The sequence below is a fragment of the Suillus discolor genome (genome assembly GCF_016758755.1).
Source record: "Suillus discolor strain FC423 chromosome Unknown F5147scaffold_48, whole genome shotgun sequence".
NCBI classification, from domain to species: domain Eukaryota; kingdom Fungi; phylum Basidiomycota; class Agaricomycetes; order Boletales; family Suillaceae; genus Suillus; species Suillus discolor.
Window position 1 is genome coordinate 60,688 of NW_024541295.1, and position 13,996 is coordinate 74,683.

Sequence of the window (13,996 nt, forward strand, 5' to 3'; positions counted from 1 at the left end):
AACGATCGCAATCGTATATATATGCATCCTCATAAAAACAGCTGTAATTCCATTGACCTGCGTGTATTCATTATGATTAATTTACAGTATGCCATCGGAAATGAAAACCAAGTGATGAGTGGAGTATGATGGTAAGTAAGGTAATTATGCTCTAGAGTTCATCAAGGTATACCACCATGACCAGCCAGTATCTATTTCTTGCTTAATGCTTGTAATTGGACATATTCGTAGTAGTCGCCCTTCAGCGAAAGGAGCTCGTCATGAGTACCAGCTTCACTGACACGACCTTCCTTAATGAAGTATCTGCGAAGGAAGTATTAGTACGATTGTCTCCGAAACATCGGCAGTGACTTCTCACATGCAGTCAGCATTCTGAATCGTCGAGAGACGATGAGCTATTGCTATCGTCGTGCGACCCTTAGCGGCTTGATCAAGAGCTGCCTGCACCACCTTCTCGGAATTCGAATCTAACGCTGAAGTGGCTTCATCTAACAGAAGGACCTTCGGGTTGCGAAGCAGGGCACGGGCTATTGCAATGCGCTCTAATTGGGGAGTAAGTACCTTGGAGAGAAACAAATACATCGGTCACGCACGCTTTTGGCCACCAGAAAGTTGCGACCCTTTCCCACCGACCTCAGTGTCAAAGCCACTGATCGTAATGTCAGTAAGGTATTCGTTGAAACTGACGATTGGAGACATACTTTGGAAGAGATTTGATGAAATCCAAAACATTGGCATTGCGGCAAACATCCTCAATTTCCTCCTGAGTTATCTCAGACTCTGGCTTGATGGCACCTAGCAGGATATTGAAGCGAATGGTGCCGGCGTAGAGTGTCTAATTAGTGAATGGGACATTAGACCAACTGCCCTCAGGATTATATTCTATTTGCTTACTGGTTCCTGGGACACAAGGGCAAGCTGCTTTCTGTATTCCTGAATGTTGAACTCGTCGACGGGTTCGTTATCAAGCAGAACCTGGCCTGACAACGGATCATAGAATCGCTCAATCAACTGGATACTGCAGTACAGCATGAGAGCACTGAAAGGTCGAGGAAATTGGTCGCTTACACTGTACTTTTACCGCATCCACTGGCACCAACCAAAGCGACGTATGTACCTGGCTCAACCTTGAACGTTAGGCCGCGGAGGACACGGATGCCAGGACGAGTGGGGTAACGGAAGTGAACATTCTCAAAGCGAATTTGGCCCTTAACGAATTCTCCGGATATATTCTTCCCTTCAGGCGACTCGGCATCAATCTCTGGGATTGAATCGATGAGCTTGATGATTGCTGCACCAGCACCCTTGGCGGACGAGATATCCGGTACAAAGGCGAAGACATTGCCGGCTTGAATTGCCCCGAAGGTTGTGCTCTGATACGATCAAAATAAATGGAAGGCTAAATGAGGTCTCTTCTTGACTTACCATGAGTGCAACGAAGAATCCCGTGGTGGAAATCTTGAAATTCGAGACGAGGATTGAACCATACCAGAAAATCAATGAGATGACGAAGAAGGACATGGCTTGAGAAAGGGAAAAAAACAAGGCACTCCATAATGCAGTGCGATTCGACCTGCGCAAGGGCCCTTCTAAGCTGTCGCTGTAGAGCTGTAGGAAGTCTTCCTCGCGCGTCAGCGATGCGACTGTGCGGATTGCTGCAGCAGCCTCGCATGCAAGCTGCGCCGACGACTCATGTGCTGCCTTATTCTGCTGGTCCTTCAAGACGACCACTCGCTGTAGATAAGTTAATGGGTGGGAGTTCCGAAGCAAATATAATGTTACATACCAGACGAATATAGCCTGCAGAGATAAGCACAGGAATACATGCTGCATTCGGAACGTAAGTAGAAGTTCGATGATGCTGAAGAAACATCGCACCCATTCCGACCAAAGCTGGCTGCCATGCATAGGACAATCCGATCACCGACCCAGCGATTACTGTGACGCATGCTTGCACGATTCTGCTTAGGCATGAGAATTAAACTACACCACGATAAGTGTCAACTTACGCTCCAAGAGTAACGCCAGCGAGGCCATTTACTTTCTGCGGATTGTCGCTTAGATTCGACGTCAGTGCACCAGTCTACAAGGTTCTGTCATTAAGTGGGACAACCATATCCTAGTGGAACAACTTACGCTGTTCTCCTCCTTGTCGAAGTATTCAACTGCGAGGCATAAGGTTTGATATAAGAAAAAAGTATGTGACACTCACTGTCTTGGCGAAGGATGGCCTTGAAGGAGATTGACCGCAATTTAGCCGTCAAAATTGCTGCAGAGGATGCAAAGTAATAATTTTGCAAGCCAATAGATATTGCAGACAAGATGGCGATGATGAAGAACCTATTTTGAAAATTAGCGGACGCAGTCCGTATATGCGCATAAGTACACACCATAGGGCATTACGATCGCCATCATAACGTCTCTCAGCGTTCGTCGGTGCAGAGAATCCAGCAATTGCTTGACCTATAAGGGATATGTCAATACCCAACCCAGAGATACGCGAGGGTCAAAGATTTCTCACCATATACGATACCAAATACAGGATAAACAGCGCCAGTACCTATTCGTATGGCATGTTAGAGTAATAACGAGGGACTCTTGAAGTAACATACAAATTGCAAAAAAAGTACCAATTGCATAGCGATGCAATCCTTCCCGGTTAAGAGCTCCCACACGTTTGAACAAGTAGAACAAACTATAGTCGTCTTCGTTGACCTCGGCCTTCTCTTTCTCCTCGTTGCTTTTCTTTACGATATCGCTGGTCACCGAATGATTTGTGTATTTGCGATCGAGAGGAATCTCTTCCAGGCTGGCCTTCTCCATATCTTCTTCGGCACTGGCTCCTGTTGTGCTCTCGATGTTCTGATCTTCACGCGACTCGCGCAGCTTTTGTGCTTGGACGAGGCGCGCGTATGCGCCGTCCTCATCGGCCAATAGCTCATTATGGGTACCTTGCTCCAGAACGAGACCGTCTCCCATGACAAAGATCCTATCCGCATCTTTGATCGTTGACAGTCGGTGAGCGACGGTGATAGTCGTACGCCCAGCAGCAGCCTTGTCCAATGCATCCTGAACAATACCCTCGGATTGCGTATCAAGCGCACTAGTGGCCTCGTCAAGAAGGAGAATGCGGGGATCGGAAACGATGGCACGAGCGATAGCTATACGCTGCTTCTGCCCACCTGACAACAAGAACCCACGTTCGCCGACCAAAGTATCATATCCTAGTGGCAGCTTGGTGATGAAACCATCAGCATTTGACTTGATACACGCTTCTCGAATGAGTTTGAATTTCTCTTCTTCAGAGGCGTTCTCGTATGGGGTGCCGATGAGGCCGTGTAAGACATTGCCTTTGATCGTTGTCGCAAAGAGTGTGGGTTCTTGGGAAACTAAACCGATCTGAGATCGCAACCACTTTATGTTCAACTCCCGCAAATCAACACCGTCAAGTTTGACGGAGCCACTCGAAGGATCATAGAAACGCTCGATAAGGGAAACGATGGTCGACTTTCCAGAACCAGATGCCCCAACGAGTGCAGCAGTCTTACCAGCAGGGAAATTTATGCTGAGACCTTTCATGATATGGACGTTGGGGCGGGATGGATAACTGAATTTAACGTCCTCGAGAGTGATCTTGCCAATGACCTTTTCGGGTCTCAGACCTCCTGGATCAGCGGAGTCTATTGAGGGAGTACGATTGATCGTAGCATATAGCTTAGCTGCAGCTCCACGTCCATTGGTGATTGCTGAAATGAAACATGAGACGGCGCAAGATACACAAAAGAAGTAAAGCTTACCTTGCATCTCGGGTGCAAGAAGGGCCAGAGAGAAAGAACCAATCAAGATAGCCAAGAAGACATTTACGACTGCACCAGCATTGGCTATATTTACAATATTAGAAAAATTCTTCTATTACTTCAAGAATGTGAGAACTTACCGAGCCCCTCATTAATGAGGGTAGTGCCAAAGTCAAAGGCGAGAGCATATGCGCAATAAATGACGAAGAAGAAGCAGGCCAGTCCACCACCATTCCAGATGGCACCCTTAGAGTTAGCAATGCGGGAACCATCGACGTGCTTGTCATACAAAGACGTCAAGAATTTCTGAGCTCCGAAAGCTTGCGCAGTTCTGACAGTGGAAATGACCTCTTCAGCAAGGGATCCTCCCTCGGCGACATGGCTGAGAGACATTCTGTATTGAATTACATCAAGTGACCTTTGTTCCCCAGAGAAGAAACACTTACTGCATATACTTGGAGACGAATTTGTTCATGACAGCTCCGGTTATGGCGATGCATGGAAAAATCGATGTCAATGCCAAAGCAAGGCGCCATGATCGAGCATATGCGAGGGCGAAACCAGTAATGAATGCGGCAAGGAAGCTCACGACGATAGGGACTTTTTCGGATATGCCTTGTTGTACCAAATCTATTTGTTACGTCAACAAGGCAGAAAAAAATTATGGGCCGATAATAACTCACGAGTATCGGTTTGAATGCGAGTAGCAACTTCTCCAGCTCCGACATCATCGAAGTAAGCAATTTCCTGACGGAGCACCGCTTGGAGATACCGTTCTCGTATTCTTTTCGCATTAACCTCGCCGGTGTAAGTCCAAACAGTCATGTACACATATGTGCACACAAACATGCCGACACCTGTAAACACAGTTAATGGGGAGTTTGACATAAAGACAATCATGGATTCACCAATGTATGTCAGATAGGAGGCATCTAGTGCAGAACTCTTGCGAAATCCAACTGCTGCGGTGTTCAGAATCTGTTGAGCTTGTGCAATGGCAGTGGGATTGCCGCTTTGCAACGATGCGATATAATTGTTGTCTGCCAAACTGAAGTTGACAAAATCTTGGGTCAAATTACCAAATAGTAAACTCATGAGAGGCTGATGGACAATACGTAAATGGTGGCATGATTCGAATTGACAAAACTCACCTGAGCTGCGCCAGCAGCAGCCGCACAGACTATGCCGATAATATCAATTATGATCTCGAACGAAGTAGAAAACCTGTTGACAGATCAGGTTGAGATACAAGTTGAATGTAAAAAGGAACGCACTGGAACAGCGAAAAAAATGAAACAGGCTGAACGGATTGGGCTAGTTTGGCATCCACAACAGCGTCATCATGATCATCTGGATCCTTTTTCTCGACTACGATGGATGCATCCTTGTTCGCAGAGAGAAAACTGCTCTTCGGCTTGATTTGTGATGTGTGAGTGTCCTGAGAAGCAGGCCGCTTCTCGCCAGGCGTGGAGAGGTGGCTGTCTGACATGATCTTGAAGAGACAACAAGAAGCGGGCTTAATGGGCTACTAGGGAGGGGCGTACTTGCATGGACCTGTTAAATTAAACAGGTTCCAGGGATCTATACTCAGTTCGGAGTGGTATGGCATTACGCTGACTCGCGGCATCTCTGGATATATACCAACAGTGGCCCGGTCACGTCAATGCGGTTAGTCATCTAATTGTAACCATAGGGGACCTGAGGCTGCCGACGTAACACCCACGAGGTTTATTACTGTTCCCTTCCGCGATGGGTAACACGGGCCCTGCGCACGCCCAGATATGCTGCGCATGCTGTATTCGAGGCTACCGTATACCGGATATTCGTGCTATGCTATCATCACTCAGCCCTCCTCATGCAGTCATTTCATGAATCATGACCCTGGACCCGGGCCCGAAACATTAAATTTCAAATCGATACATAGTACTATAAAAAACATTACGTAATCCCGTCGGACCTACATTATGCCCTTACCAGTTTTTTTCACAGCTATGTCCAAAAAAATTTAGTCCAATGCGATAAGCGCTCACCGTGTACTATCTCTCTGTCATTCAAGTTTGCAAAGAACTGCGCAGCTCGTCCCTTTTCGATACTAATATCAATGATTTGGCTATCCAGGTACAGCTCTTTGATCATGGAGGCTCAATCAACAAATCACGTTCATATCTTTTTTCACAGACTCGAACTTTCTACCTGAGTAGGGTTCAGGGAATTTGAGGTGGGTAAATTTAAACATGTCAGGTACCTGCCCTTGTTGAGGGTCGTGCTGATTTGCTCGTCAAGCGATGTCAACCAGAACGAGATCCCTAATTTCTAATTCCTGACTCCCCCAACCCTGAGTGACCACGAGTCTCAAACTCCCTCTTGAAGCCAGGCGCCAAAGTTCCAAGCGTGGTTCAACGTCTCATGGTCGACAGGCAATGGTCATGCATGTAACTTGATGCACTACAACTCGGAGGCTTCTCGGAGGCTTCTCAAGGTTTTTCATGCATCAGTGACGTCAGTTCTATTAATTTTACTCACACAATTGACATTGGTAACTGGGCAGCTGCAACGCAACTCCGAGTTGGGGCCACGGCTTGGAGATCACTGTAAACTTGACGGTCTCGACGGCTGACGATATATCTTCCCTCGCGCTAGATCTTATGCCAGGATCACTCTCAGACATCACTTATCTTGGGCCACGAGAGCATACCGATTACTGGTGCCAAAGGTATTTCTCCATTTGATATCATAAGGTTCTTGATGTTTATTCAGGCAGTGGGGTTTCTCTCTCTATGCCAACTTCTCATCTTCGTGCTTCAACAGATTGACCGGCCACTTCTGAACGCTTTTCAGATCGAAGGATGTATTCGCCGTCCATCTCCGCGGATTTGAAGGCCGGGATCACCTTTGAAATACAATCGGTTTCTCAAGTTCACACAGCATTAACTCATGTTGATCTCCAGATGGAGAATTCGACTCAGTCACCTAGCCACCAGTGGGGCCACTCACAGTCATGTCCCCCAGAAGAAGGAGAAGGAAGCAACCCGCTTTTGGTATACTTCCGGTTACCAAGCATTGTCCGACTTTGCTCGGAGTATAACTCACGATAACGCTATCATAGCCCATGGCATGACACCACCTGCTACGCCTCAGAATTCGAACTGTTTTTTTTTCGAAATTCGCGGACATACGAGCAAACCTCGCGGCCCGCATTGGATTTATGAATCATGATGAATATAATGTCCGATACCCATCGGTCTTCTTACAATCGGAAGTAGCCCACAAGAAAATATTGCATTCCTGCTTTAGAAAACACTGCGAAGGTCGCCCGCCTCGTTTATTTTCATCGTTGTTCAGAAATCAGCTTCGACTCATCTGGGATCTGGTCAACGTCTATTAATTTCCAAGCAATGGATATAACCGTACTCCCCGTACTACCTTTTCTGAGAGACCTTATAGTTGCCCACTACTCGAATCATGGTGGATCTTCATATCTTTGTATAGGCTGATCATGAGAGTCTACCGCCACCAATGTACGGAAACCGGGTTGTTCCTGACCGTTATGAAAACACATTCCAAACTGCCCCAAAATGCGATAGGTCAGGAGTCGGTCAGGAGGACTTGCCGTTGCAGCACAGTATGAGGTGCGATCACCGCATCAGACACTTCCCTGCCTCCTTTATGTCATTGACAACGTAAATTAGTGCTGTGTAAGTGCTCGGCATTTTGCACTATCTTAGGCCAGGCCTTGCACCAACGGTGGTCCTTCCTGAAGTGACTTTCCGTCGGAAGGACAAGGGGTTCTAGATCAATTATCACCCGTCGACATGCGTTGGGTTTTCCGACGGGATGGAAGCATCCGTATCGGAGGAGTACTCACGGTTTCTTTGGCGCTGAAGAGAAACTGGGCTCCCAATCGACTTTTGAGTTTACCTGCCGAAGTCTGACTGGCTAAAAGGGTGCTGGGAGAACTTAACAGTTCCCTATTCGAACGACGGCCCTAAAATCGTCCTACAGTTTTCGAATTATGAGCTTTGGGAGCCAATCGGGTGTCGTGCGCAGTAAGTACGTATACACTCATCACTCGTAAGACTTTGACTCCATCAGTTCCTCATGGGTTCCCCCGGCGGGGGTGTCAGTGTGACTCTGTGTGTGAGTCATAGTAAGCATAGACTCGTAAGTATGTACTTGTCACGATGGTGATACGCTTGCTTATCGATGCTCTGCAAGCCACTTTCGGCGCTCGGGGAGGCTTGTGATGCCGGCTAGCCAGTCCTATAAAAGAAAAAAAAGACAGTCGTAGTTCGTTCTAATAAAGGGTCTGCGACACTTTCGCGGGTAATGATAGTTAATAATAACGCTCCATAAAATCCCTTGTCGACTTCGAAGCTCAAGACTGCATGCCTAAGCATATGTGGGCTGTGACTCGCATCGGTTGCTTCACAGTACTAGTACTAGTAGTAGAGTTGTCCGACTCGGAGAGTCTAGACATCAATTTGCCACGTGCTATTGCCGACTTCCATAAACTGTAACGCGCTTGACTGCGACGGTATAGCATAGACCATCAACTTGTTTCGTCAACTGCCCCCACATCAATCCCGAGTAATCCTCCCGTGTCGCCTTAACTACACAATATTTTCTTCCTTTGGTCATTAATATTGACTAGACGCTATGTTGAAGGGATTCGGGAAATTGACTAAAAAAGCTTCAACAGCCACCTTGTCTGCTGGATGCCCCGACGAGCCTCCGCGGTCGACTACTCCGACACCAAGTAATCCTGGCGGGAAACCTGCTTCACGGACCGGTCTTCTCAGCATACGCGTTCTATGGGCTGAAGACCTGGCCCTTCCTGTAGGCACCACGGTCCCTTCTGCTGTCCAAACAGCGCTGTCCACGCAACAAGCCAAAGTCGCCGCGTCTGTATCTCCCTCGAGCGTAACGCAGAGGCGGCTCGTGAAGCGTCATGGCGCAAAAGACAGTATCCAGCGTACACAATGCTGGTGGCTACCCTACCTGGTAATGGAATTCGAAGTAAATCAAGTCCTCATTACCCCATTGGGTGGTGATCTGGAGAAACCACTGTATATGTACCAGGCCCAGTTGTGAGTGTCTATATTATATCACCTACGACTCGTCCTGAATTCGCTGCCAGCGACGTCTCGCGCCACTCAGAAATTTCAATACAGTGCTACTTGAGAACCGAACAGCCCAAAGTTGGCAGTGATGGTTTAGCGGATGATATGGGCAATGATATTTTCATGGGCGGAATCAAGTTCACGCCGGACTTTGATAACATTGGCGTTGTGGGTCAAGATCAGTGGCACGACATGACAGGTGGCAAAGGAAAAATTCAAATCGGTGTGGCATACCAGCCTAGTTCTGTCAGTGACTTTATGTTTCGAGTTTCGATCTATGACTAACGGGGTTGACAGGGCCAATCTCTGACTATTGACGAATTTGAGCTCATCACTGTCATTGGAAAAGGCAGCTTTGGCAAGGTGGGTTGCAACATTAACGTGCCAATGGTCGTACTTACGTTCTTTGCAGGTCATGCAGGTCAGGAAGCGCGACACTATGCGGATATATGCCCTCAAGACCATCCGCAAAGCTCATATAGTCGACCGAAAAGAAATCACGCACACATTGGCCGAGCGGCTCGTGCTCGCGCGTGTCGAAAACCCCTTCATCGTGCCCCTGAAGTTCAGTTTCCAATCCGAGCAGAAGCTGTACTTGGTACTTGCGTAAGGTTATTTCAACGTTCGCCTCTCGAGGTTATTCACGAGTACACCCTTTAGCTTTGTCAATGGAGGAGAACTGTTCCACCACTTGCAACGCGAACAGCGGTTTAACGAGGAACGATCGCGATTCTACAGTGCTGAGTTGCTATTGGCTCTGGAACATTTACATGAACTCGACGTCGTCTACCGGTAGGCAGACCGTCTCCCTCTTTTTATACTGTACTCATCAAAGTCCAGCGATCTGAAACCAGAAAACATTCTTCTGGATTATACTGGACACATCGCATTGTGCGACTTCGGGTTATGTAAGCTCAATATGAAGGATTCAGACACGACAAACACGTTCTGTGGCACACCGGAATATCTTGCACCGGAGATCCTGAACGGTCAAGGATATAGTCAGTTCTACTTCGTCGCCTGTCGTATGATCTCCTGATCATCTATTTTAGACAAGTCAATTGATTGGTGGACTCTTGGTGTACTTCTGTACGAGATGCTCTCCGGTCTTCCACCTTTCTATGATGGTTTGTCCTATCACTGTATTTGTATCTCTACCATTAACCATCCACCTCAGAGGTCACGGACAAGATGTATCAGAAAATTCCTTTCTGATCCGCTCACCTTTGGCCCCGACATTGGCACAGAAGCCCGAAGCATCTTGACTAGTCTTCTCAACAGAGATCCCTCGAAACGACTTGGAGTGAACGGCGCTGAGGAGATTAAGAAGCACCCTTTCTTCGTAAACCACATTGACTTCAAGAAGCTTCTGCAGAAAAAGATTCAACCACCGTTCAAGCCAAGTGTGTCAAGTCCCGTGGTAAGTGCATGTCTCCCTGGGAGTATGTGTTTGTTGAGTCCGTTGATGTTTAGGATGTTTCCAACTTCGACACTGTCTTCACGGCCGAGGCGCCTATCGATAGTTATGTCGATGGCTCCCACCTCTCATCCACCGTCCAAGCTCAGTTCGCTGGTATGTCGATTACGATGTCCTTGTAGATGTAAGAGATTCGACTCACCCTGCCTGCCATAGGATTCTCGTATAATGGTTCCAACATGCCTATCGGTTGATAGGTCATCTCAAATCTCATTTGGTGGACATAGCACTGGTATCATATATTTGTTGTCACCTCACACGCACATTCTGTAATAACGGCTCAATCAGCGTATTTTGGATATTGGATGTTTCTAAAGTGATCAAATACTAGGTGACAACAGGGGTGATTGTTTCCAAATAAGTGTGGAGTCGCTTAGTCAAAGACAGCCAAACCACGGCCCGTCCCCAAGGGCTTACGACCATCACTAGTATGGCTACTGTCGCCCATCACATTCGTTCGGACTATGATCCCGCAGATAGAGAGCAGCTAGAGAGAGAGACGGGCCAAATTTCAATAGACGAAACAGAACAATGGAACACAGCGCCAACTTTCTCTGCTGCTCGCCATGCCCCACCTCCATCTTTTGTTCCCGCGCGCATTCAGTACGACGAGTGGGGTTCTGCTGTTTCGCTTACCCACACAGTATCTTCGAATGTCTCTGCTCCAGATAGCGGGATCTCTGAGTGGTACAAAGCTTTGACAAAAGATAGCTCCAAGATGTCGGGGAACCAACCGCTGACAGCTAGATCGTCAAGTACACCCAGTGAGGCTCCTACTAGTAAGCCAAAGAAGGAGGCCACCACCAAGAACAACTGGTTCATCAAAAGAGCGCTTCAGTCTGAACCACCGAGCAAACCTAGTTCTCCCGCACCGTCATTAGCAGACCTTCTTGCACGAGATCCACCACCGCTACCATCGGAGGAACGTTTTGTTCCTCCAGTCTGGCTGGCAATAGGGCCATCCAACAAAGGCTTCAATCTACTACAGAAGGGTGGCTGGAACGAAGGAGAAGGGCTTGGTGCACATGTCGCTCGATCTCTGCGCCCCCGATCACCTGTATCAATCTCGCATGCACCCTTGCGCGGGGCAAGCATACCAGTCGGCGACAATAAATCTCGAGATATACCCCCAGACGTCATTGATCTCACCCAATCTGAATCAGAGTCAGAGCCAGAAGATGACTTTGAATCTTTCCACCGATCTGCTTCCCTTCCGCTTGCTCCAGCGTCCAGTGCGTCTAAAGAACATGATCCGTACACCCAGAAGTCGCTGTTGACGCCTATTCCAACGATACTTAAATCTGACCGTCTCGGGATTGGTTTGAAGGCGAAAACCGAGGGCCCATACAAGCAGTCGAAGAAGCGGGTTACTCATAACCAAGCGGCATTGGCATCCCACATTAGGACCTCTGAGGAGCTGCGAAAGAAGAGGGTTGAAGTTGGCCGAGGTCGAAGAGGATTTGCGAAGGTACGAAAGCGCGAAGAGAACGAAAGGAAACATATGCTTGCACATCTTAACGAATAGTTTACGACCTCGTATTAAAAGAGATCAAGTGAATTGCATGAAAACTACAAACTGTACACGAGCAATATTTTAATAAGTGACAGTCTTTTCGTTACATACATAATGCAGACACCATCGTGCGGGTAAGTACAGTATACAATCAGTACAGGAAATTCACATAGCACTCATCAATTCAAGTATTTGCAATCTAGGTGTGCATGTTCGCGAGAAATATTAATCGGGAGCTGCTCAGCACTAAGGTAGTATAGACTCTCCCCATATCCCCTTTGCTGGCTCACAGCGAACATCGCGGACGTACATCTTGAGCCACTGCACCATCTCTTTGCTGATCTGATGGCAGCGTGTAACATCAATCGACGATAGACGACGAGGCTGCATTGTGGGCGTCGCAGAACGGCTGAGGGACAAGGCGTGGATATGGGCAGAGGCAGAGGCGGTGGATACGAAGGATGAGCGCGAAGCTGCTGCAGTCGAAGCAGAAGAGTGTTGAGGTGGACGACCAGAGAGGCGAGATTCCACAAGTCCTCGTAGAGCATCCCATTCGAGTGCAGTGCACCCGTCAAGATTGAGACGGTCTAGCTTGGGGCACACCCAAGGATGTGCCACAGGCGGCGAGGAAAGATTCTGATGAGAGGTAATTGGAATATGCGCTAATGACACGGTTATGTGGATGCTCACCTTCAACAAGAAGCATGTGATATCTTCCACATCCACCAACTCCAGAGTAACCAATGATGTTAGTCGCTGAAGTAGTATTATAAACTTCGGTTCGTTCAAGAAACTTGACTCAATACGAAGATACTTCAGTGGAAGGGAAGTAAGAGATTGCTGTCGAAGGTGCTCCAAAACTGGTGTGAGGTTGTCGAGGTAGCAGAAGTCGAGTGACTCAAGCGCGGGGAACGATATTTGACTAAGAAGCATCCGCGTGCGCATGATGCCTGCGTAATAGAACGATGCCTTGGTAAGCCTTGGGAGTTTCACAACCTTCGTAGAAATAAACTCATGTTCGAGAGAAACACAAGTTTCAGGATCCACGTCCGACATGTTGCGCAATGCAAGTTCTTCGAGACCTGGACAGCCTCGCAGAATATCTAGCAAGGTGTCGACAGATGGTGAAGACCCGTTCCAGTAGCCCCCTAGTTGGAGCACACGCAGGTTTGATACAACTCTCCTGTCCCAATTGAAATTAAAGGACGTGAAAGAGCATGAACGAAGGCGGGGAGTGTGCCCCTTAAAAAGCGGAAGGCAGGGGCTGGAGTAATGATCTTCCTGCATAGAATGGAATACGCGGATACAGAGACTTTCCAAATAGGGAGCTTCTTCTTTACAGCGCAGAAGGGCAGCATGTGCCTGTGGTTTGTTGGGAACACTGAGGCGAAAGGACCTTGCTCGCCAAAGCGCAGGACGGATAAGATCCATCGCATGAATAATACTCTCCATGGCGCCGCTCGAATTGTCAACTCGAGGAGTGAAGTTGATCGTGATATCAAGAGGTACCGATTTTGAACGTGCGAGCTTGCGATGCGCTTTCTCAAGGGAGTCGTGCGGACTCACGCAGATATCCGCCCACAGTTCTGGGGTGTCGATGGCGACGTCCCTCCAATATCGGCAAACCAACATTAAGGTCGCTACCAATAGTGGGTCATCCTCTCCCATATTACACACTCCTGCAACGAATATCGACGAAAGGAGTTCTTCTGGAATTCGATGGATAGGAGATTGGGATCGAACAACTTGATCCAGGTGCGACTCTAGCTCCTGGCGCTGGTTGAGCAAGGATGCCATCTGAGTATCAAGGGAGTCTAGTGCCTCCCTCAAATGGGGGATGGACACACCCGAAGTTGAACTTCCTCCTGAGAGTGGGTGGTCGACGTTGTATCGTGTCATGGATAGCGCAGAGCTTTCACGACGACGAGGCGGTCCGCCGTTAGCAGACGGCGTTGGGACAAAACCCGGAACGCATTGCGAAACCGGTTGAGATAGGAAATGAATCGCTTCATAAGGTGGAGGAGGGGACGTTGGTGATGAGGACGTCGAGGATGATACGCTAGATGGCCGAGTAAGAAAGGCGGCAGTC

General features: G+C 48.0%; 4 protein-coding genes across 4 annotated transcripts; 2 read left to right on the forward strand and 2 right to left on the reverse strand.

Annotated features, from left to right (window-relative positions):
- Positions 1-28: 28 nt before the first annotated feature.
- On the reverse strand, positions 29-5,396 carry F5147DRAFT_707619 (P-loop containing nucleoside triphosphate hydrolase protein). The gene is made up of 22 exons (XM_041438075.1): positions 5,072-5,396; positions 4,949-5,021; positions 4,706-4,898; positions 4,481-4,654; positions 4,244-4,427; positions 3,938-4,191; positions 3,798-3,881; positions 2,613-3,746; positions 2,522-2,560; positions 2,391-2,463; positions 2,213-2,340; positions 2,137-2,165; positions 2,010-2,083; positions 1,879-1,961; positions 1,787-1,827; positions 1,426-1,734; positions 1,069-1,373; positions 895-1,018; positions 702-835; positions 594-649; positions 359-542; positions 29-303 (listed from the first exon to the last, which is right to left on the reverse strand). The coding sequence occupies exons 1-22, from the start codon at positions 5,284-5,286 to the stop codon at positions 192-194; spliced, it is 4,002 nt and encodes a 1,333-aa protein (XP_041290076.1). The 5' UTR covers positions 5,287-5,396; the 3' UTR covers positions 29-191.
- Positions 5,397-8,329: 2,933 nt separating this feature from the next.
- F5147DRAFT_707625 (kinase-like domain-containing protein) lies at positions 8,330-10,752 on the forward strand. Its single transcript, XM_041438076.1, has 10 exons — positions 8,330-8,884; positions 8,935-9,163; positions 9,215-9,280; positions 9,330-9,523; positions 9,578-9,709; positions 9,758-9,918; positions 9,970-10,048; positions 10,109-10,337; positions 10,391-10,490; positions 10,551-10,752. Exons 1-10 carry the CDS (start codon positions 8,454-8,456, stop codon positions 10,586-10,588), a joined length of 1,659 nt encoding a protein of 552 aa, XP_041290077.1. The 5' UTR covers positions 8,330-8,453; the 3' UTR covers positions 10,589-10,752.
- Positions 10,753-10,756: 4 nt separating this feature from the next.
- Positions 10,757-11,974, forward strand: F5147DRAFT_707626 (uncharacterized protein). The gene has a single exon (XM_041438077.1). It carries the CDS (start codon positions 10,825-10,827, stop codon positions 11,917-11,919), a length of 1,095 nt encoding a protein of 364 aa, XP_041290078.1. The 5' UTR covers positions 10,757-10,824; the 3' UTR covers positions 11,920-11,974.
- Positions 11,975-12,153: 179 nt separating this feature from the next.
- Positions 12,154-13,539, reverse strand: F5147DRAFT_581205 (uncharacterized protein; the record flags this gene model as incomplete). The annotated part of the gene is made up of 2 exons (XM_041431591.1): positions 12,154-12,543; positions 12,598-13,539. The coding sequence occupies 2 exons, from the start codon at positions 13,537-13,539 to the stop codon at positions 12,154-12,156; spliced, it is 1,332 nt and encodes a 443-aa protein (XP_041290079.1).
- Between the last annotated feature and the right edge of the window lie 457 nt (positions 13,540-13,996).

Bases quoted from the DNA above. Each gene is read 5' to 3' on its own strand.
- F5147DRAFT_707626 (XM_041438077.1), top strand. From the start codon at position 10,825: ATGGCTACTGTCGCCCATCACATTCGTTCGGACTATGATCCCGCAGAT.
- F5147DRAFT_707619 (XM_041438075.1), bottom strand. From the start codon at position 5,286: ATGTCAGACAGCCACCTCTCCACGCCTGGCGAGAAGCGGCCTGCTTCT. The intron at 4,655-4,705 runs GTGAATCCATGA...CTGTGTTTACAG, and splicing joins CTCCTATCTGACATACATTG to GTGTCGGCATGTTTGTGTGC. The intron at 2,561-2,612 runs GTATGTTACTTC...CCATACGAATAG, and splicing joins TGGTACTTTTTTTGCAATTT to GTACTGGCGCTGTTTATCCT.
- F5147DRAFT_707625 (XM_041438076.1), top strand. From the start codon at position 8,454: ATGTTGAAGGGATTCGGGAAATTGACTAAAAAAGCTTCAACAGCCACC. The intron at 9,164-9,214 runs GTCAGTGACTTT...CGGGGTTGACAG, and splicing joins TGGCATACCAGCCTAGTTCT to GGCCAATCTCTGACTATTGA. The intron at 9,919-9,969 runs GTCAGTTCTACT...CATCTATTTTAG, and splicing joins CCTGAACGGTCAAGGATATA to ACAAGTCAATTGATTGGTGG.